The following is a 24,729-nucleotide window of genomic DNA, read 5'->3' on the forward strand; positions in this document are numbered from 1 at the left end:
TTTTACTTTAACAAGTGCCCTTTTCTCATGTGATAAGAGCCACTTCCCTTTCTCATAATGCCCCTTCTCACACGTCTGATAAATGGTGCCCCAAATATCTTAGAAAGTGCCCATTGAGTCCTTCATAATAAGTGCCCCTTTCCATTGTTACAAGTGCCCCTATTCATCTCAGGTGAGTGCCCCTTTTCAGGTACACAAAATTCCCCTTATCACCTGTGACAAGTGCCCCTTTTCACGTGCCCCTATCCTTTCTAATTAGTGTCATTTTCCTTCTGATAATTGCTCCTTCTCCGTTTTCCACAAGTGCCTTTTTTTTATCTGAGGTGAGTGCCCCTTTATGGGTAAGCGCGGATCCAGGGGGGGGGAGCGGGTGTTTTTTAATTTTTTTTTTACTTAACACCCCCCCCCCCCCCGGGGTGGGGGGTGGGGGGGGGGTTGTTTTTAGTAAAAAAAATTAAAAAGGACCGGCAAAAAAAAAGTAAATAAAATAAAATTGTGACCAGAAAATTACATTTTCTTTTTTGCTCAAGGGGGGGGGGGGGGGGGGGGGGGTGTTAAGTAAAAAATTAAAAAGGACCGGCAAAAAAAAAGTAAATAAAATAAAGTTGTGACCAGAAAATTACATTTTCTTTTTTTGCTCAAGGGGGGGGGGTGTATCTAGTAAAAAAATTAAATTTAAAAAAAGCGCTCACTGTCGACCAGCGCGATTTTCACATTTTCGGCGTCAAAATAGAAGGACAAAAAATAGTGCTCACTACCATGTAGGACCTAAAGCGAAACAATGATATCATCCCTGATAATCTAACACAATGGTTATAAGGGCCTACCAATGTCTAAAAATTGTTAATTTTTGCTTTGACGTTTCCCTTTGTATGATATTAGGTGCCCCTTTATTGTAAATCATTATCAGATTAAAAAATATAGTAGGGCCTATACAAAGAGATAAAGACAAAACAGAAATAAACAAAGATATTAAGAGACACATCGGGGAAAAGATACAGAGAGAGAGAGAGAGAGAGAGAGAGAGAGAGAGAGAGAGGGAGGGAGAGAGTGGGAGAGAGAAAAAGAGACATAGGGTGGTCTTATTGCCTGCCAAGTATATGAAATACTTGGAGAGAATGAGTCATCGACCCAGAATCTCCTGGATCTCCAGTCTCCACCCTGCAGTCATCAACATCATCATCTGGGTCACATTATTGTGTTTGATGGGTTTGATAGATGAAGAGGGTTTGAACCAGTGGCGGATCCAGGGGGGGGGGGGGGGCCCCGGGGGCCCGGGCCCCCCCCCCCCTTGAGAAAAAAATCATGTAAAATCACGTGATTTTTACCTTTTTTGGGGTTGGGCCCCCCCCCCTGACGCTCAAGGGGGGGGGGTGCAAATTGAATTTTTTTGAGGATCAAAAAAAAAAAATGTGCTCACTACCCCCCCCCCCCCCCCCCCCCCCCCCCCCCCCCCCCCCCCCCCCCCCCCCCCACTGAGCGAATTTTTGGCCGGCGCGTTTTTCAAAATTTCGGAAGCAAAAAAAAAAAAAAAAAAAAAAAATTGTGCTCTGTACCCCCCCCCCCCCCCCCCCCCCCCCCCCCCCACTGAGCGACTTTTCGGCCGGCGCGATTTTCAAATTTTCGGGAGCAAAAAAAAAAAAGTTGGGCCCCCTCCCCTAAGAAATCCTGGATCCGCGCCTGGTTTGAACAGCATTAGCCATACGTCCTACCCAATTATCAAGTAAATACAGCATGAAATAATTATGCTGCAAGTCTGAAAAGTAGAAATAGAAGAAGAATCGGATGGCATCAGGGATTTGTTTGTCTTCCTCTTCCTAATGAACTAATTGTTTTTTGGTTGTGCGACTCCACCATCTCGCACTCACGAGAGCTCAACTTTCAGCTCCAGCGATCATCTTTCAATGATAGGATCATAAAGCTTCCGTGCGTTCACCGCATTAGAATGCAGCATTCCTTCCGTACGGAAGGGACCGACCGATCCAAGCAGCTGACCCGACAGGGGCCGCAGGGTTTCGAGGAGGAATGCAATACATGCCATTTTTAGCCGCTCAGGAATTCGTGACTAAAGGAATACGTTGCTAGTCGTTTTTCTGTCGCCGCACAAATGGATAAACTCCGTCAAATCACCTGAAAATCTCCATGTTTTGATTGGAATCAAATTTTGAGATTGTTTTTCACGGTTATTCAACAAATAATCTGGAGCTCAGCCATTCTTAAGCCCAGCAAAAGGGCTCTGATCCAGACAATTCGAGTGCGACATTTCGGTAAGTGTAGCTGGAGTGTTCTGCCTGTACGTCGGCATTGCATTGTGTGCATACATTGTGTGCATAATGATCGGTTCACTGGCTTGCCATTGTACATGCATGATGTAGCTCATGTTTCATTTTCAGATACCGGTAATTGTGTTTTGGGTTTCATAACCATGATGATGAGATAATATTGCATGCATAAACATTTGAGGTTCTTGCGGAGCTGGAGAGAGGGATGGAATAAGGATGGATTATGCAGTGCAGAGACGGTCATGGAATATAGAACAGTCAATTTATAAAACTATGAATATGATTTATATGAAATGTAGGGAAGGTCTATCTTTGAGGCTGTTCACACCGCAATGAGATAGCGCGGTCTATCGTAGCACCCCCTTTTTTCTAGCGCGCGCTAGCCCGCGCTATCTCTCGTGGACCACCCCCAAGAGGTGCTCCAGTGTTGGCTCGCCGTGACTCGCTGTTGGGCGGACCGAAACGACGTTGTACCTACCGGCGTGAAGTTAGAAAGATATTCGATATTCGATATTCGATATTCAAAGTGCGAATATCAAGCCAGTTTGATATTCGGATTTTCGGATATTCAAAATATCTCAATTCAATACACATAAACATATCTGATATAAGCTTGTTTTAGGTACCCAACCCCTATTGACCGGGACCATCATCTGTTGTCTGATAGATATGAAAACAACATACATTTTTATATGACTTTTATCCCGGTCGAAAGGGGATAAGTCACATATCTTGGCAAAAAAGATACATGTCTTACGTAAAATATTATTATTCCATATACACATGCATAATTATATCGGATATATCGAGGCCTTGTTTTAGATACCCATCCCCTATTGACCGGGACCAGCATCTGTTGTCTGATAGATATGAATAAACAAACATTTTGATATGACTTTTATCCCGGTCAAAAGGGGATAAGTCACATATCTTATTTAAAAAGATACATGTCTCTCTTTTAAAATATAATTATTCCATACAGATGCATATATCGGATATATGGGCCTTTTTTAGATACCCATTCCCTATTGACCGGGGCCATCATCTGTTGTCTGATAGATATGAATGCAACAAACATTTTGATATGACTTTTATCCCGGTCAAAAGGGGATAAGTCACATATCTTATCCAATTAAGATACAGGTATCTGTAGCACATCATAATTCCATACTCATGCATATATCGGATATATGGGCCTTTTTTAGATACCCATCCCCTATTGACCGGGACCATCATCTGTTGTCTGATAGATATGAATGCAACAAACATTTTGATATGACTTTTATCCCGGTCAAAAGGAGATAAGTCACATATCTTATCCAATTAAGATACAGGTATCTGTAGCACATCATAATTCCATACACATGCATATATCGGATATATGGGCCTTTTTTAGATACCCATCCCCTATTGACCGGGACCATCATCTGTTGTCTGATAGATATGAATGCAACAAACATTTTGATATGACTTTCATCCCGGTCAAAAGGGGATAAGTCACATATCTTATTTATAAAGGTACATGTCTCTCTTTTAAAATATAATTATTCCATACAGATGCATATATCGGATATATGGGCCTTTTTTAGATACCCATCCCCTATTGACCGGGACCATCATCTGCTGTCTGATAGATATCAATGCAACAAACATTTTGATATGACTTTTATCCCGGTCAAAAGGGGATAAGTCACATATCTTATCCAATTAAGATACAGGTATCTGTAGCACATCATAATTCCATACACATGCATATATCGGATATATGGGCCTTTTTTTAGATACCCATCCCCTATTGACCGGGACCATCATTTGTTTTCTGATAGATATGAATACAACAAACATTTTTATATGACTTTTATCCCGGTCAAAAGGGGTTAAGTCACATATTTTATCCAATTAAGATACAGGTATCTGTAGCACATCATAATTTCATACAGTCACATGCATATATCGGATATATGGGCCTTTTTTAGATACCCATCCCCTATTGACCGGGACCATCATCTGTTGTCTGATAGATATGAATGCAACAAACATTTTGATATGATCTTATCCCGGTCAAAAGGGGATAAGTCACATATCTTATCCAATTAAGATACATGTCTCTCTTTTAAAATATAAGTATTCCATACACATGCATACATCGGATATAGGGGCCCTTTTTAAGGTACCCATCCCCTATTGACTGGTAACATCATTTGTTTTCTGATAGATATGAATACAACAAACATATTTATATGACTTTTATCCCGGTCAAAAGGGGATAAGTCACATCTTATCAAAAAATATACCGGTCTGTTTTTAAAATATAAGTATTCCATACACATGCATAAATCGGTATATGGGCCTTTTTTAGGTACCCATCCCCAATTGACCGGAACCATCATTTGTTTCCTGATAGATATGAATACAACATACATTTTGATATGACTTTTATCCCGGTCAAAAGGGGATAAGTTACATATCTTGGCAAAAAAGATACATGTCTATCTGTCAAATATAATTATTCCATACACATGCATAAAGAGGCCTTGTTTTAGATACCCATCTCCTATTGACCGGGACCAGCATCTGTTGTCTGATAGATATGAATAAACAAACATTTTGATATGACTTTTATCCCGGTCAAAAGGGTATAAGTCACATATCTTATCAAAAAAGATACATGACTCTCTTTAAATATTCCATTAACATGCATATATCGGATATATGGGCCTTTTTTAGGTACCCATCCCCTATTGACCGGGACCATCATCTGTTTTCTGATAGATATGAGTGCAACAAACATTTTTATATGACTTTTATCCCGGTCAAAAGGAGATAAGTCACATTATCCAATTAAGATACCGGTCTCTCTTTAAAATATAATAATTCTATACACATGCATATATCAGATATATGGGCCTTTTTTTAGATACCCATCCCCTATTGACCGGGACCATCATCTGTTTTCTGATAGATATGAAAACAACAAAACTTTTTATATGACTTTTATCCCGGTCAAAAGGGGATAAGTCACATCTTATCAAAAAAGATACATGTCTCTCTTTAATATATAATTATTCCATACACATGCATATATCGGATATAGGGGCCCTTTTTAAGGTACCCATCCCCTATTGACCGGGAACATCATTTGTTGTCTGATAGATATGAATACAACAAACATTTTTATATGACTTTTATCCCGGTCAAAAGGGGATAAGTCGCATAACAAAGAGAAATATTGGATGGAGGACACCTCACGGCTTTGGCATAGCTGTGGGGGAGGCGGGTGGCGACACATGGCCCTGAATATTTGTCTTTTTTAAGTAGGTTTATTTTTCCTTTCATCTTTGATAATTATATATAGATTTCCCCCGCTCCTGTGGTGACGGAAAAAAGGAAGTAAAACATAATGCCATCGTAATTTGTCCCCCTTGTTGGAAATCTTGCCCCACCACCCTGTCCACGACTGATCTCATCCAGTCTAAGCCACTGAGATACTAAGTAGACCAAGCAGGCCCATTATCAAAGTTATTTAAGGACTGAGTTTGCAATTAGTTTGTTTTCGGTGTTAGGAAAGTTTCATGAAATCAAGATTGTGGATAAATCAAGTTAGGTTTATTAATTTTGATTACTAGTATCCTGAGGGATGATAATTCATGGAAAATTAAAATATTGAAACTCTTCATTGGCTGAAATTGAAGAGCTTCTGGGTGCCTGGATATGGCTAAGGCTATATGTCCTTTGGCAAGATGTCTCTATATATAATTCTCAAAGGTATAAAGTAAAATATACCTTTAAAAAGTCTTTATACAGGGGACGCCATCGTTCGCATAATGCCTTACGGTCCCCTTGATGGTAACGATGCTACACTCCCATCACCCCCTCCCCCTCAAAAAATTGCATGAGGAAGAAGAAAAGAAGGGGGTATCAGTTGCAACTTTCCCGCCAACAAGTTGTGGATCGGGGTGGGGTGGGGGTGGGCAAAAGGCCCTTGCCTCCCCCGCCCCCTCTAAAAAAAAAAGAGAGAGAAGGAAGGAAAATGAAGACAAAAAGGAGAGCTAAAAAGGACCGAAAAAGAGGAAGAAGGAAAAAAAAAGGTGAAAAGAAGGGGAAATAGATCATTTGCGGTTAATCCCGCCAACAACGTGTGGAGAAGGGTGAGGCCGAAAGAACCTTGCCTTCCCCCTCCCCCCCAGTCATATAAATATGTTTCTTATTTTCATATCTATCAGACAACAGAGGCTGGTCCCGATCAATAGGGGATGGGTACCTAAAAAAGGCCCTTTATCCGATATGTGCATGTGTATGGAATAATTATTTCTTAAAAACAAACCGGTATCTTTATTGATGATATGTGACTTATCCCCTTTTGACCGGGATAAAAGTCATATCAAAATGTTTGTTGTATTCATATCTATCAGACAACAGAAGATGTTCCTGGTCAACAGGGGATGGGTACCTAAAAAAAGGCCCCGTTATCCCATATATGCATGCGTATGGAATAATTATATTTGAAAGAGAGACATGTATTTTTTTTTGCTAAGATATGTGACTTATCCCCTTTTGACCGGGATAAAAGTCATATCAAAATGTTTCTTGTTTTCATATCTATCAGACAACAGATGATGGTCCCGGTCAATAGGGGATGGGTACCTAAAAAAGGCCCACATATCCGATATGTGAATGTGTATGGAATAATCATATTTTAAAGACAGACCGGTATCTTTATTGATAAGATTTGTGAATTATCCCCTTTTGACCGGGATAAAAGTCATATAAAAATGTTCGTGGTATTCATATCTATCAGACAACAGATGATGGTCCCGGTCAATAGGGGATGGGTACCTAAAAAAGGCCCATATATCCGATATGTGCATGTGTATGGAATAATTATTTCTTAAAGACAGACCGGTATCTTTATTGATGATATGCGACTTATCCCCTTTTGACCGGGATAAAAGTCATATCAAAATGTTTGTTGTATTCATATCTATCAGACAACAGAAGATGTTCCTGGTCAATAGGGGATGGGTACCTAAAAAAAGGCCCCGTTATCCCATATATGCATGCGTATGGAATAATTATATTTTAAAGAGAGACATGTATTTTTTTTGCTAAGATATGTGACTTATCCCCTTTTGACCGGGATAAAAGTCATATAAAAATGTATGTTGTTTTCATATCTATCAGACAACAGATGATGGTCCCGGTCAATAGGGGTTGGGTACCTAAAACAAGCTTATATCAGATATGTTTATGTGTATTGAATTGAGATATTTTGAATATCCGAAAATCCGAATATCAAACTGGCTTTATATTCGCATTTTGAATATCGAATATCGAATATCGAATATCTTTCTAACTTCACTCCGGTGTTGTACCTTCCAAACCGCGGAGATAGCGCGGTCTAGCGCGCGCTATCTCTGCCGGTGTGAACAGCCTCTTTATTTTCTTCTTATTATTTTGTTAACAAGGGGAGGGGGGGGGGGGGTGAAAGTAGGGAAACTTGTTAGATGATTCTGAATTTAATAGGCCTTTATTTAGAAAGTAAATACAACACTTGTTTCACTTCTGTTTCAACAGGCTAGAATTAGAAAGTAGGGTCTAGATGAAAGACAAATTTTTCATCTAATAAAAGTAAAACGGGTAAAAATTCATCACTTTCATAAACTTTAATTGTATGATAAAATAGATTTGTTTTAGTACAGTGGTTGTATAAAAACACGTCATTTGCTATAATTATAATTAGCGTGAACGTATGAATAGGCTACTATGATTGAACATTTTTAAAGGGAAATTTATTTAATTTTCTATTTTGTAGTACAGGATGAATGGAAGGGTTGCTTGCAAGACACGGCACAGTGTTGCCAATTTGCATTTTACTGATCGCACCTTCAAAACTTGTATCTTTAAATTTAATTGTTCTTTGCTCAAACTTTCACTGACATGTTTCTCCCATTATTCTGCTTCTATCAAAACCAACTTAATAATATCGGGAATTAATCACAAAGATTCCTGGTAAACCTTTGTTTAGACTTCCTAGGTATATGACTTTATTTGATATTTTGATATGAATGTGAAATGGAAGTCTTCAATAGGCCTACCGGTATACATGTACATGCACATGCTATTGAAAGAAGAAAAAATAATAATATCAGGGTGAACTTTTGTCTGATTACGGTAATGTTTTCTGAGAATGTGGCATATTAAATCTTACATGTAGATTAACATCTAAAATCATTCAACAAAGGCCCTGATTTATTCTACCTTTTATTCTTGAGTTATAAATGAAAAACACAAAAATCACAAAATTTACATGTACACCCTGTACAAGGGGTATGATTAAAGTCAGCTCATGCACTCGGCTGTTATGGTATATGTGGGGGGCTGATAAAAAAATCTACACACATGTACGCTGTATGCATTGTAGGGCCGAATCGTTGAATGTTTTTCTGCTGTGCTCAACACTACTTGGGCATTGTGCATTTTATGGGCAATTACTGGGTTTCACATTGCAACAAATAATTGCAATATTACCACTTTGACATGAGCAAGAACTGGTGACATTATTAAAACGTAATCTCTCTTGCAATTTGGAAATATCTGGAAAGATCAAACTCGGTGTCAGAGGGGCGTAAATTTGTATCATTTATGACAGGGTTGAACCCTTTTTAGTTCTCAGCGGACTGATGACATGGAATGCAATAAAATGCATATACCGGTAACTGTCGCAGAGATTTTGTAGGACATTTAGAATCTTATTGCTTTTGATTTCATTCCTGTGGTCTATGGAGGCTCTTGATGTAGCTGAAATGAAATTTTGAGCCTCGATTCAATGTGTATCAACTGTATGATAGCATGCAGGGCTACTATAGAATTTATGGAATTGCATGCCTTTTTCAAAGCTCTCTAGCCTCTCTTGCCTATAAAGAATATAAGTTGCAAACTATTTATGCTGTTTACAAGAGTTCAATTATTCAATAACCAACTGCTGCCACCAAAATAAATGTATCCATCTACAGTATCTATAGATCTATATATTTTTGTATATGTTTATGTTTAATGATGTTGCCTATTATGTGTATAAATGTGTCCAGTATTTTTATCCTTTTATATGTCATTAATTTTATTTTATGTCAACATGTGTATTTTAAATATCATGATGTTTTTACCTTGTACAAATGATCTGCAATTCAGCTTCGGCTGCCAGAACATCATACGAATAAACCCTTATTGAATTGAATTGAAAAAAATATACATTTTAAAAATTGTTATAAGATATGCTGTACATTTGCCAGTGAATTACCAAAAGAGTTGTTTTCTTTTAAAATAAGCAGTACCGGTATGTGTTTAAAAATCATAGTACATGTAGGAAATGAATAAATCTACTAATTAATATAGGCCTACAATTGTTTGAATAACGATTTCCTGTTTGATCTAATGTAGCTCTTTGAAGTTCTAACACCTAGCTCTCTAAAGGAATGCTTCTCTACTACAGTACCGTTAATGTATTGTACCCTGTATCTCTTTGGTGTTACGTGCATGATGACTGTGTTTATTGACACTGTCTGTGCAGTGCCTACAATGTGCATCTAGGTCACACAATGCTGTGAACGAAGTTGTTGGTGAAACAAGAACAACTACAATTCATGATGTGTTTACTCACGGCAAACTTTCTTTGTACTTGTTGATATTGTGTATTGTGTAGATGGTACACTTCTATAGTTCACCTAATTGTGTATGACCTGGGCCCTGTCTCAAGAGTTACAATTGATTGCTTACTTACAAGCATTTATTGCTTTCTTAGCTGTCAGGTAAAATAACCACCACTATCACCTATCACCTATCACCTATCAAATCAATCGCAAGTCCTGTATTAATTAATCAATTGCAAGTTTGCAGTCCCCTATCTCTTAAACACTGTACACATATATATACATGTACATACTACACTGTTGTTGTGATTGATATCAACTATTTATATTAAAGACGGGGCCCAGGTTATTTTGGATAAATTGAACACACAGACACAGCCGGTACACTGTAGGCCTAGTTTCAGATGACTAAATTGACCACATCAATCCAAAAATCATCTTTAAAGTTAGCACACTTCAACTTTACGGCCCAAATTCACAAAGCAAGGTTCGAGCTCAAACCTCCTTTTGTTTCGCCAAACCTCCTTTTGTTTTTTACAAACCAGGTTTGTAAAAAACGTGTAAAACGCGTCATATGACGTACAAAAACCAAGGTTTGTCGACAAACCTCCTTTGTGAATTCGGGCCAAGATGTACATGTACACTGTACATGTTACATGTGTACTTCATTTTGCTGCTCATGTTTTATTTAGTGCTAGGAAACTTTGAGTTCTTGTGTAGACCTATAGGTGTACACGTACATGTACTGTAAGTTTTGCACATGAGCATGTACAGGTACATGTATGTTTGAACTTGTACCCTAGATTTTCTTACCCTATATTTTTAGCACGCAATAAAAATTCTTTGGATTCACCATTATTTGCTTTACAAGGGGTCAAAAGTTCCACAACACATTTTACATGGTTGACAAACAGTGAGAAGAACGTGTAATAATTCTTTGTTCTTTGTCTCTCTTTCGTCTCTTTCCAGCTGTGTGTTTGTTATAGCCACAATCATCAAGATGCCTGACTTCTACCGAGTCCTCAACGTCGCAAAAACCTCCAGCGAGACTGACATCAAGAAATCGTAAGTTACTTGTATAATGATAATTAGATGATAGTAATGGAGTTAAATACATGTACCATGTACATGTACAGCCCAGGGTAATGCGTATGGAGCCTTTGATAACATAACTATTATTAATTACCCTAGTTTTAAACCAATCGCCCAAACTTCCCACCCATAGGTGCTGAAAGTATACCGGTATAGGGAAATGCTACTAATTTCCAATTCAACAATATATGCATTTATATTAGCTTAAAGGTAAAGACCAGTATTGGAAATGCCCCAATTTCAAAAAATGAAATGGAAGCTCTTATTACCAATCATGTGAAAGAATATGTTAATACATGATGATAAAAAATTTGCCGGGAAACCGCCTACTAATTCATATATTTGGTAAATTTGTTTCTCTCATGGTCTGTGAGAGATATAGGGTAGTCCCATATACTTCTTTCTGTGTATAGTGCTTGTAACTTTACGAAGAATGGGCCAAATTTCTTATCATTTTGATGATTCCAGAACCTTGCAGATGCTAGATGCTAGATAATCAACCTTTTCTGATCGATTCCACAACGTTTCTTTCACAATGCAATCGCATGACCATAACTGGTCTTTACCTTTAATTAAATAAGTACAAACGTGCAAGATAGAACCCCTGTAATTATGGGGGGGGGGGGGGGGGAATTACAATACAATTTTGCAACTTAGATTTTTACGAAATCTAACCTTTGATGGGTAGTATGTTTTAATACAATTCCAGACAGTGCAAGCCTGCAAGGTAACATACCTTTGTAAATATAGATCTCTCTCAGATTAATTTGCCAGAGTAGTAACAACAGGCAGATGAATACTAAGGTTTCTATGACGACGTTTGGATGGTGGAAATGAGATTTCATTACACAGGCATTGCCTGTATGCCAATTGATTAGCGACTCTCTCTCTCTCTCTCTCTCTCATTCATTGGAAGGGTTGTTCATTAAATGTACTCTGGGATTTACTACAGTAAAAACCTGTAACTGTAAAGTTAATATTGAAGCTACAGTATTTCAGGATATCAATGGAAAGAATATTCAATGACTGGATTGCTTGATCATTTACGTTTTTTTGCTTATATTTTCCCCTTTTTCCCTCTTCATAGATTTGCATTTTTGGAGTACAGTACACTGTCAATTGTGATATCAATGCTCCTAGATATAATTGAATATCGCAAGGGAATCGCAAAAAAAAAAAAATCAAACACAATTTGTATTTGCCTGAATGTTGCTGATTTTATGTACCCATGTACAGTACACTCTAAATTGTTATTTTTAAAATTTTTGCTTTTCTTTTCTCTCTTCTTTTGTTATACCAAAATACCATCCACACTCTCTGCAAGTAACACATTGGGACAATCATAACATTACTTCTTTTCTTAAGTTAAATATGGTATTTATTATATATTTATTATAAGCACTGTATATTATGAGACTGGGCATCAATTTATTGTATGAGACACAGGGTCTGGATACTGAGCTCGCCTTTTTCAAGAGGATTAAGTTCAGTTTTATCTAAATTTGATTCCATGTTGAATATATACAAAAGTGTAGCAGTTTTACAGTACTACAAGAGATGTTGTCCAGAGGACAAATTTATAGATACAAGACTTTTTTTGAAAGGATCTGTTCTATTGCAAGAGACATTAATATGTTAATATGTTAATATGTTCAAATTGACCTCTCATGTAAACCTTAACCAAGTAGTCCGTAATAGTAATTTTCATCTCCGCAATTTATGGAGGATTCACAGATTTATTGATTTAAAGACATGTCACCATGCTGTCCGAGCTCTTATTCTTTCTAGATTGGATTACTGCAATAGTCTTTACATGTATACTGTTTTATCTGCTAAAGATAGAAGGAAACTTGAAACTGTCGAGAATCGTGCCGCTAGATTAATCTTTGGCCTTGGGTCAAGAACTCATACTTCACCTTTAAGGAGCTCCACTGGTTACCTCTTCACCAACGTGTTCTGTTTAAATTCTGTTTGTATGCTTTTAAAATACTCAATCATCTGGCACCTGAATATCTTAATGACACCCTCCAAATATATACACCAACTCGTAACTTCGTTCAGCAACCGACACATGTAAACTTAACATTCCCAAATCTAGACTCTCAGTAGCTGAAAAACGCTTTGCAGTAGCTGCATCAAAGACATGGAACAACATCCCTCTTTCCATAAGGAAAATTACCTGTCTTGCCACCTTCAAAAGATCCCTCAAAACTCACCTTTTCCCCCAATGATCTATGTGATATACTTCCTGTTCTGTACTTTCTTGTCCTCTTTACATATATTTGTATTTGTAAGCGCTATGGTACTTATTGTTTTTAGCGCTCCTAAATATTCGATATTATTATTATTATTATTAATCTTGTAAATGTACATGTAAAGATACAAGGACAGTGAGTTATTACATTTTTAAGAGTTTCTATTTTTCAAAATCAATTTCTAATTTCTAATATGTGTCTCCTTCCTCTTTCAGTTACAGAAAACTAGCCCTTAAATGGCATCCGGACAAGAATCCAAACAACAAGAAAGAAGCAGAGAAGAGATTTAAAGAGATTGCAGAGGCTTATGAGATTCTATCAGATAGTAAGATAATATCCTTGCAAATTGCTTTCAGTATCATGAATAATCATGATTGCATACTGAATATACATGAGTACCATGAATATTAAGAATGCAATTGTTATACAGATTGATTGTATATTTTCTGTTTAAAGAAGGAAGCAGAAAAGAGATTTAAAGAGATTGCAGAGGCTTATGAGATTCTATCAGATAGTAAGATAATATCCTTGCAAATTGCTTTCAGTATCATGAATAATCATGATTGCATACTGAATATTCATGAGTACCATGAATATTAAGAATGCAATTGTTATACAGATTGATTGTTTATTTTCTGTTTAAAGAAGGAAGCAGAGAAGAGATTTAAAGAGATTGCAGAGGCTTATGAGATTCTATCAGATAGTAAGATAATATCCTTGCAAATTGCTTTCAGTATCATGAATAATCATGATTGCATACTGAATATTCATGAGTACCATGAATATTAAGAATGCAATTGTTATACAGATTGATTGTATATATTCTGTTTAAAGAAGGAAGCAGAAAAGAGATTTAAAGACATTGCAGAGGCTTATGAGATTCTTTCAGATAGTAAGACATCACCCTTGCAAATTGCTTTCATTTTCATAAATAATCGTGATGGCATACTGAATATTCAGAATGCAATCATTGTACAGATAGATTTCATTTTTTCTGTTTAAAGAAGGAAGCACAGATTGCTGAAGGCTTAAAGAGATTGCAGAGACTCATGAGATTCTATCAGATACGGTAGTAAGATATCCTTGCAATCAATTTTTTTTTTAATGAATAATCATGAGTATCCATGAATATAATTATGAGTAGCAGGTAATCATGTTAGCCCATATTGTAAAAATAGATGTTGTCTCTTTTCCTTTGATTACCATTTTGATGAATATTCGATATTCATGGATAAACATAATATACAGGTGTACACATGAACTGTGTACCAGGCACAGTGTATGTTATGTTGTAAGATCACAATTATGAATGAGTTATTTATTCAAGTTGCATGTGGTACAATTTAATTTCTAAAAGTAGTCTTCTCTATTGCTGATTCTCGTCTGTACTGTTTCTACAAATATACATGTATACATATTTATGTTTACTTTAAAATACTACAGTGTATATACAAATACATGCATACGACATTGGGCTATAGCCTTGGACTACGAGAACAGTACAGTTGATTTCACCTCGACAGAATGTTGTGCACATTGCAACCTACTTCATAAACACTGTAAGCTATTCACATGGAGCGCTACAGTAGTTACAATACATGTATGTGTGCCAAACAAAACACATTGTTTAGTCAGCCTACTGTACAGGTGTACAGTATGTACAGAGAGAAAGGTGAATACTGCGCCATGCAATGAACTGACATGCATATGAAACTTAGCCAGTGGGAACATGACCAGCGTAATGTAATCATGCTTCACTAGCGATGTGTGAAATATGAGGCTCAGACATTTTATCTGTCATCTGAGCCTGGATGTAGGTACACAGCTCCTTCATAGTAAAAGCGTATAACATGATCAGGGAGTTACTATCGATTTCATCACCCATTATGCGTAAACAATTTGTATTGGGGGATTCCTTGAAGGGATAGCCCATAATATGTGCATACACATTACACATAGAGCCTTGTCAATATATATAATGTTTTATAATGCCCCCCCCCCCTCCATACCCACACACTCACACATTCTATCTTACTTACTGTGCACAGCTCCATCATAGCAGCGCCTAGTATCATGCAATGCATGAAAGAGGCTAAGAGCATGATCAGGGAATTACTATCGATTTCATCACCCATTATGCGTAAACAATTTGTATTGTAGAGGGGATTCCTTGAAGGAGAGCCTCTGTTCATGTGTACAATATTTTATAATGGAGACCCCCCCCCCCCTCTCTCTCTCTCTCTCCCAAACTCACACTAACATATTTTAACTGTCATCTAAACATTAATGTTCACAGCTCCATCATATTAGGGCGTGTTTATGCTTCACTTTTTCTGGCCAGAAACAGGCATCTGTTACGCGTTTAGTTTAAAACACGGTTGCGTCCATGCTCACTTTTGTAGAATCACCGAAAAACGGCGATCATGATCGCTGATCGTAAACTCACAAAAAGATGCGTTTACAATTTTTAAACGCGTTTAAATGGGGTCAACGCACTGACCTCTAGTGGGTCTACGTAGCATGCACAGTGAAGGTTTGCGAATTCAGCTGGAAGACCAATTAAGGCCACACAGGGAGAATTGCCTGGAGGAGCCAGAGAAGTGAGCATAAACAGTACACCGTGGAACTGCGATTACGATGAGCGTTACAAATCGCTCATTCTGCCTTCAAAATTTAAGCTTAAACGCACCCTTAGAAGCACCTATCCTGGAATGCATGCAAGAGCATGATCACGAAATTACTTATCGATTTCATCACCCATAATGCGTAAACAATGTTTACTTTAGAAGGGATTCCATAAAGGATAGCTGTATAGGCTTATAGCGCCTTGTCAATATACAATATTTTTAATGGACCCTCCCCCCCCCCCCTACACACACTCACACATTTTATCTTGATGTTCACAGCTCCATCATAGCAGGAGCATCATTAGGGAATTACTATTGATTTTATCACCCACAATGAGTACAGTAAACAATTTGTGCTTTAGAAGGGATTCCATGAGGGACATCAGCCCTTACAGTGTTTTTTTTTAAAGGACTATGGACAATATTTCAAGGATCCTTGGTCCTTACTCTTCAATAGACGCTTTTAATTCACTTGTTACATCTTCATCTACAAATATTTGTAAACATGTGGAATCATGGAATGGTTATTTTTTAGTGTAAATCGTTGTCACAGTTCATTGCGATACGTATAGTCCCTTTTAAGCCTTAAATCCTTTGACCTACTTGGAGATTATATTTTTGGCTCAATACCATTTGACTAGATTATACAAATGAGGCTATCCTAGCACAGATGGAGCAACAAATCCATAGTATAATGATTTTAAAGGCACCGCTTGCATGGACATGAAAGGTTTTGTATGCTGTCAGAGTGTCAGTAAATAGGAACATCTGTGATGATTAAGCCCAGCTGAATGTATATAAATAGGTTTTCAGAGAGAAAACAACTTTCATCATCATGCAAGAATTATCATTATCACTTTATCCAGTTTTGAATATAATATTTAGATGTAAATTATATTATCTTTTTCAAGACAAAGTACTATTTACAAGTGTACAATGTAGATGAACTAATTTCAGTTCATTATGTTCTTTGTTTTTGCCTTTTATTTTTATCATCTAATATTATTGATTATTAAAAAAAAAAGATAAGTGAATTGCTTAAATGTTGTACAAAAGAGAAGTTTCTAATTTCTAATGCTGGATGGTATTGGTTTTAGCAGTGGAAAGTGTACACAGTTACAAATAACAACTACAACATGTAAATTATCAGGGTGATTAAGCATTCTACATTCTAGCTTAGGCAAGTCTCACACCCTGAATTGCATTTTATTTCACAATAATTGCATATTTTTGTGCTTGTTCTTGCAGAGAAAAAGAGGGATGTATATGACAGGTATGGACTGGATGGTTTGAAGCAGCACAATGCAGGAGGTAAGTTTAGTTGTACATTCAAACTCTAATCCTTATCCTGATCCAATAGTATGACGCTCACCTCTGTGACAATTCACATACTCCTGTAGACTTGGTGATCTCATATTACAAACATTCATAACTTTCTTATTATTTTTCCAATTTATTTCATACTTTCGCCATTCTGTGTATCTTTTTTTCTGCTTTCATACAAAGGAACTTATTACAGGGGTTAGATTTCCCTTTAAAGATCTATGAATAATCCCTCCATGTAGAAAACTGGCAAGAATGATCGATAGCCCCTTTAATTGGAACTGAAAGGTTATTATGACATTCTTTTCAGACAATGGAATGTGAAATGTGAAACAAGTGAAAAACAGACGGAAATTAATTCCACACATGATCTTCAATTTTCTTTAAATTCTGAAATATGTTTATTTCAACTTTTTAATAAAGATTTATGAACAGCTACTCCATCCGAGAAGACTTTCAAGAATGTTGAATAGCCCCTTTAATTGGAACTGAAAGGTTTCTAATGAGCGTCCTGTTCACAGGGCACCACAAGACTGTAACGAGATAAGCTGTTAGTATGAGTGGATTAACAGGCATCTTCTTGATGAGATTAACAGACGTGTATGGGAGTGATTAACACAACAGTTATGATGATGATGATGATGGTGGTAGTGTCTTAAGAATAGATTAAAGAGAGGGCTTTCATCATGCACCAACTATTTGAGTGACCATAAGATGAAGTACATATGGGACTTATTCTATTTACAGTCTTCACACCAGGGATGATGGTGGTAATGGGTATATTAAAAATATTTTTTCATCATATATTAACAATTTGAGCACTGAATAATAGTAATTACAGGTAAAATGTATTACAGGTATCAAATTTCAAAAAAGAGAGTGAGAGTCTGGTAGAGATTACATGTACATGTACATGTTGTGTACATTGTTGTATATATAATCAGCTACAGTGTTTGTTGTTTCTCTCTCCACCACCATCCCACTTGTAGTAAACAAGTACCTGGTAGAAAACGATGCTAAGAATGCTTGATCTACATGTACCGTGTACACTGTATAGAAGCTATAGAGCTGTGCTGTGTGCCTTGTTATTAAAGATAGTCTGCAAGCACAAATAGTACAGTAGTTTGACACTTTATAACAATTCATAAAGCCCTGAGCAGAGCCTACATGTAGATCTGTCAGTTTTGGCCAAATAAAAAACAAAAGCATGTTTAGCGTCCTGCCTTTTTGAAAAATAGGAAGGAGGAGGCCCTTTTTTTCCTTTTTTCTTCAAAATGGCCGCTTGGTACATTTTCCCTGACATTCGGGCTCTCTTTCAAGATGTCCGCCGGGATTTTTTTTTTTTTTTTTTTTTAAATCAAAAATAGATAATTTTTAGCAGTGGTTTTCATGTTTAAAAAAAAAAAAAAATACACAATTTAAAAAGGAAAAAAAGGAGGCGGCCCCAAAAAGGAAGCAGGCGGGACGCTTAACACGTATATTTTTTTCAGTAGCCTTATGGTCCAGGAGCGGCTTTGTAATTTACAAGGCCTACCGTATTGTAGTCTCATAATGCAGACACTGCTACACCCTACGGCTGACAAGGGTATATGCCTGCAGACTAGGATCAAACTATCATACTCATAGCACATACATGTACATGTACAACAAATCATTAGTGAGTGAAGAATATGAAGGTCAACTGTTGTAAATAATTGAAGAGAATTTGCTCTGAAATCATTTGGAAGCATATTAAACATGAATCTTTTATCTTTCTTGTAGCAAGTTGAAACAGTATGGTTAGGTTGTTGGAATTATTTCAAGCAAAATTGTAGATAGTCTACTGATTAGTTCCAAGGAATTTTCAAATAAATTTTCTATTATTTTATGAGTATTTATTTCCATAAATCAGCAAATACAATGGTACAATCAAATAATGTTACTCGGTATGATATAACACAATTTACTGTAATAACATCATGTATCTATAACTTATCTACATGTATACATGTACATGTATGTTAGAAGAAGTAATACTATCTTTTAAATGGAAAATGAAATAAATAAACTAATAAAGTTTCTTGTTTCTTTTATCACTTCCAAAGAAAATTATGGCAATTTAAAGTGCACTCTAGATATCATTTTCTTTTGTTCTGTTTGATCTTCATTTTTGTTCTACCTTGAGCCTTTACTATATCAGTAAAATTAGGAATTTGGGGGAATTTTGGGACGTCCAGGGCCTCTTCTTTCTAAAAGTTGATATTATTAGCAACTTATCTGCAATTGATATCAATCGCAGCCATGACATGTACATCTGAGATAGCAGACCGCAAACTTGCGATTGATTTGGATCAATCTCAACTCTTTATTAAACGGCGGGGGCCCAGATTTGCCAAATTTTCATGCCACAAAAATAAATTAGATTGTTGTGTTTCTGGCCATGAAAGCAGCCATCACTTGCATCATTTTTCCTTCACACTTTTCCCTTCAATTTCTTCTGCATTCCGCTGTAATTTTGGGAGAAATTGTAGTTTTGCATACCAGCACATTAGAAGTGTTCATGATATTTTGAGAGTTTAAACTTTTGTTCTCAATTCAAAATTTCGAATATCTTTACCTCTGATATTTTTAGCTGTTCATCTACAGCCTTCATCAATGAAACGACCTGTCTTGACCTTTCTTGACCTTTCTTGACCTTTCGTGACCTTTCTGTCATAATTGGCAATGGCCTTTAAAAGTTTGTTGATTTCTTTATTGAGATCAAAACCTTAATTCTTCACATAAATGTATGTGCATCACTAGTACAGATGAACTTTTAGGATAGTGTTCATAATATTGTCATATTATCATGATATTTTTACTTCCTCTCCCTCTCTCTCTCTTTCTCTCTCTCTCCCTCTCTCTCTCTCTCTCTCTCTCTCTCTTCCTCTCTGCAGGGCGACAACACACAGATTTTGACTACGACAGTTTTGGAAGCGGCTTTGGCAGCGGTTTTGGAAGGAGGGGTGGATTCCATTTTGAGTTCAAGAATCCGGATGATATCTTCAGAGAATTCTTTGGAACCAGCGACCCATTCAGTGCCTTCTTTGGAGGTTAGTACACATTGACAGAGAACGTGTTCACATTGACAGAGAAGGTGTTCACATTGACAGAGAACGTGTTCACATTGACAGAGAACGTGTTCACATTGACAGAGAACGTGTTCACATTGACAGAGAACGTGTTCACATTGACAGAGAACGTGTTCACATTGACAGAGAACGTGTTCACATTGACAGAGAACGTGTTCACATTGACAGAGAACGTGTTCACATTGACAGAGAACGTGTTCACATTGACAGAGAACGTGTTCACATTGACAGAGAACGTGTTCACACTGACAGAGAACGTGTTCACACTGACAAAGAACACATTCACATTGACAGAGAACATGATCACCTTGCAATGGTAGCAGTAATGTTATATCTGTGTTGATATGACCGTGGTAATAACACCATTAGACAATTTAAGTGAAACTTTGCCATAAATTATGTTTGGCAACATTAAGGCTCCCAACACTTTAGTACGTGTACTTGTTGTGAAAAGAAAAAACAAAATATATTTTATTTTTGCATGAAAATAAATAAGTACAATAAAATGACTTTGAAGAAGAAAAAAAGATAAAAATTGCTGTTTATCTTCAATTTGCTTCTGTATCTAGTTATGAATATTTTCATTTTTTTCTACATAAGATTTTGTTGTTTTTTGTTTCATTATTATTTGGCATGTTACATGTATATGAAATGATTGAAATTGCTCATCTCCTCTACTGGCTTCTATATATATTTATGCATATTGTTTTGCTTGTATAACAGAATCAGCGAGTGGATCATATGACACTCATGATGCACTTTTCCAAGACTCTTTCTTTAATTCTGGTCTACCTTCATTTGGGTGAGTTTACATGTACTAGATTTATTTGAATAACTTTTAATCTTCTCTCTTATTTCTTACTTTCTTGATGTTCTTGATTTTATCTTTGGCATTATCTTTGTTTTTCTTGTTCACTCTTCTTTTCTCTGTCCATCTCTGTCTCTTTTTCTCACCCTCTCGCTCTCTTTTGCTTCTTGTTCTTTTGCTCGCTCTCTCTCTCTCTCTCTCTCTCTCTCTCTCTCTCTATCTTTAGTTTTGCTTTCAATTTCTCTCCTGATGAAATACAGGCAGTTCTTGTTACCCCTTTATTGTTTGTTTTTCTCTATTTCCTCATTCTTTTTCTCGGTAACTTGCTCTCATATTTGTCTGTCTCTCCTGTTTTCCACTCATTTCTACATCTGTCTTTCTCTGTATAAATATGTATTTATATGACATCCTGTTGACTCAGTTACAGTGTACTTAATGCAAAATATATTATTTCATTACGCCTAATCCCTTTTTTCTAGAGAATACAAGCTTTACATACTTCCTGTTTCAATCTATGAGTATTGATTGTCATGTGTATGCAGATGTACAACTGCTGGAAAAGAGTGGTGAAGTGTGACATCATCAAAAATCTATTTTTAGAATTTACCAATTTTTCTTCATTTTCCAAAGAGCATCAAAAATAATGTCAAAATGTCGAAAACCAATGGAATAGGTTAAGTATTGGCTGAGATATGACCATCTGAATAAACAGATTTCCTATAGGAACTCAGTGTTATATTGCTCAGGCTCTTAATATTATGAACCAGATGCTCTTTCGGAAAATGAAGACAAAATTGAGAAATTAAAAAAAAAAAGGATTTTTGATGACGTCACACTTCACCACTCTGAAAATATTGATTGTCATGTATTTGCCGATGTGCAACTGCTGGAATAGTTTCCAGATTTCTTGATGCTATTGTACACTGTACTAACTAGTGCAATTTAGACAGCAGGCTCGATCCAAGGCCGAGTCCATTGCGTTCTATATAATATTTAAGTCACCGACAAAGAGACAAGTTTTGGTCTGATTTCATGCTCTTGTTAGCAAAGAATGGTGATGGTGTTGCTATCAAAACAATTCATTCATGAGAGGTATCGGTGCGTGTACGCTAGCTGTCTGACCTGAATAGGTGTCTCTTTCCTCTCTCTTTCTGCTTTCACAAGTAGTCTTGCGTGTAATCAGGATGGCCAAATGAACCGCTCAAATTATGTCCATTTGCGATGACGTACGGGTCAAATAAAGTATTATAATTGGATCTGGAAATTGTATGGTGCTGTACCCTAAGCCTCTGTGCACACATGGTTTGGTAAACCTCCTTAGAAAATAGCTGCAGCGAAATGAAAAGCATTTTATGTTTAAATCATTTAGAAAACAATTTTCAATGTTTACTGATGACTTTAATAAAAAAGTATGCTGAGCATATCTCACTCCTCTCAATTTTATGTTTTTATGTTGTTATCTTTTCATTCTCTCTATTTCAGCGCATAAGGGTATGCGCTATGTACATGTAGTATCTTATTATTATTTAATGAGTGAATAGCATGCAGTGAGGAAAAGTAGCTGCGAGCAACAAAGGCTGTAATGCGTTACTTATCTTTGTGTAATAGGTACAAGATCCAGGAATATGAAACACACTACGTATATATATTCTTATATTTTGTTGACAGCGGTTTACAACGTAATGTATTAACAAGGATGTAATAGAGTGGTGAAGTGTGACGTCATCAAAAATCTATTTCTAGAATTTCTCAATTTTGTCTTCATTTTCCAAAAGAGCATCAAAAATAATGTCCAAATGTCGAAAACGAATTGAATATGTTAAGTATTGGCTGAGATATGACCATCTGAATAAATAGTTGTCCTATGGGAACTCAGTCTTATAGTGCTCTGGTTCATAATATTAGGAACATACATGTATATTTATTCAGATGGTCATATCTCAGCCAATACTTAACATATTCAATTTTTTTTGTTGACATTCAGACATTATTTTTGATGCTCTTTTGGAAAATGAAGAAAAAATTGAGAAATTCTAAAAATAGATTTGTATGATGTCACAGCTTCGGTACTCAATAAGAGGATGCAAATGACCTTTTTATCCTACCTCTTACAACCACCCCCTTTTGAACAACCTCCCACCCATTCAGTCTACCCCACGCACCAAGCCGGCTACGCTCTGGCTATATGTTCGATCCCTATGGTGATCTGTGGAGTATCTTCCCTCGTACTGGGTAAGGGCTCAGTCCTGGATGTGAGGTTGTCGGTTTAAACCCCTTGCTTCAGTAGCCCCCCTTTTGGTGTTGATTTGTTTAAATAAATAATAATTAACCATTTGATTTTTGTGTTCACTGTATGGTTTATCACATAATTTGTAGATGGACTGCATTGTTATAGAATAGTAGTTTTGTTTTTTGATCCATGTGTTTTATCATTTACATTGTTAAAAGCTACCAGGATATGTTGAAATCATCTGTCTTGAGTTAATGATCATTTTGCTTCAAACAGATGATGTGTTAGTTTTAGCTTGAACTTGCCTGCAAGAAGAGTAGGACAGTGTACTTGTACATGTATACCACAATATATTCACACATATATATGTTTGTTGTATAACCATTACCGTAGTTGATTAGCTCATACACATGTATATCATTATGTGCATGCATACACACTCATCATTTGTATAAAAGATTATGTTCTGTTCGTTGTAAAAAAATTATGATTATGTAGTCATGAAGTCATATGATTTTCTATTTAGCTCATCAAGATAGTTCAAACACATGTGACCCCCAACATGTAGGATGAACAGTAGTCAAATATTTTATGTTATTTTGACAAGTTGAGCTGTACTGGTAGATGTATATTGTATCACATGTTGGAAAGCACCCTCTTTTGATAGTTTAGCCAATTGTAGTGGCATGAATAGGTGCGTAAAGAACGCAAAATACATGATTGTTGAAAATTTTAATTTTATCACACAAAGTTAGAACCACATCGTTAGGATATGGAGCTGGTTACTGCATACAATCTCGATGAAGCTTAACGTTTTATGAAAGGCAATCCTTTTTGTAACATATCCATGCCCTTACAGCATAAGTACTTTGAAAATTAGTTCATATTTCACAATCAGGGGAAAAATTATCTGTTTTAGTATTAAGCTTTCACTTGCTGTACTGCAAGCTTCTTCAGACCTATGTCACGCTGCAGCAGCAACAGCGTCAGCTACAACATAGGTCTGAAGAAACTTGCATTAGAGCAAGTGAAAGCTTACCAAAATGGGTAATTATTCCCACTGACTGAAGAAAGAACTACTTTTCAAGTTACATCGCCAATCAGATGTACCTCACTAGTGAGCACAAGTACATGTTTGTACGTGTATGTCCTCAAAATATGTAAGAAACAACTTAATATGCCTGTTAGAAAACAGTGTACCTCCCTCCCTTTTCTATCTCTCTCTCTCTACTTCTCTTCATTCCTGCTTTTCTTCTCTCTCTCTCCCTCTCTCTCTCACACTCTATCACTCTCTCTCTCTCTCTACTTCTATTCCTCTAGCTTCCTTCCTTCTCTCTCTCTCTCTCACTCTATCAC

At 36.6% G+C, this 24,729-nt stretch overlaps 1 protein-coding gene across 1 annotated transcript in view; it reads left to right on the forward strand.

Annotated features, from left to right (window-relative positions):
* The first annotated feature begins 1,850 nt into the window (after positions 1-1,850).
* The window catches only part of LOC580087 (dnaJ homolog subfamily B member 6), a 32,483-nt gene continuing 9,604 nt past the window's right edge, over positions 1,851-24,729 (forward strand). The window contains exons 1-6 of the mRNA XM_030990861.1: positions 1,851-2,267; positions 10,898-10,993; positions 13,491-13,600; positions 17,151-17,213; positions 20,141-20,296; positions 21,059-21,137. Of these exons, the coding sequence (XP_030846721.1) occupies positions 10,929-10,993; positions 13,491-13,600; positions 17,151-17,213; positions 20,141-20,296; positions 21,059-21,137 (473 nt within the window). The 5' untranslated portion in view covers positions 1,851-2,267; positions 10,898-10,928. The remainder of the gene's footprint in view (positions 2,268-10,897; positions 10,994-13,490; positions 13,601-17,150; positions 17,214-20,140; positions 20,297-21,058; positions 21,138-24,729) is intronic.

Source organism: Strongylocentrotus purpuratus, unplaced genomic scaffold (assembly GCF_000002235.5).
Source record: "Strongylocentrotus purpuratus isolate Spur 01 unplaced genomic scaffold, Spur_5.0 spur5_scaffold_19, whole genome shotgun sequence".
Classification (NCBI taxonomy): Eukaryota; Metazoa; Echinodermata; class Echinoidea; order Camarodonta; family Strongylocentrotidae; genus Strongylocentrotus; species Strongylocentrotus purpuratus.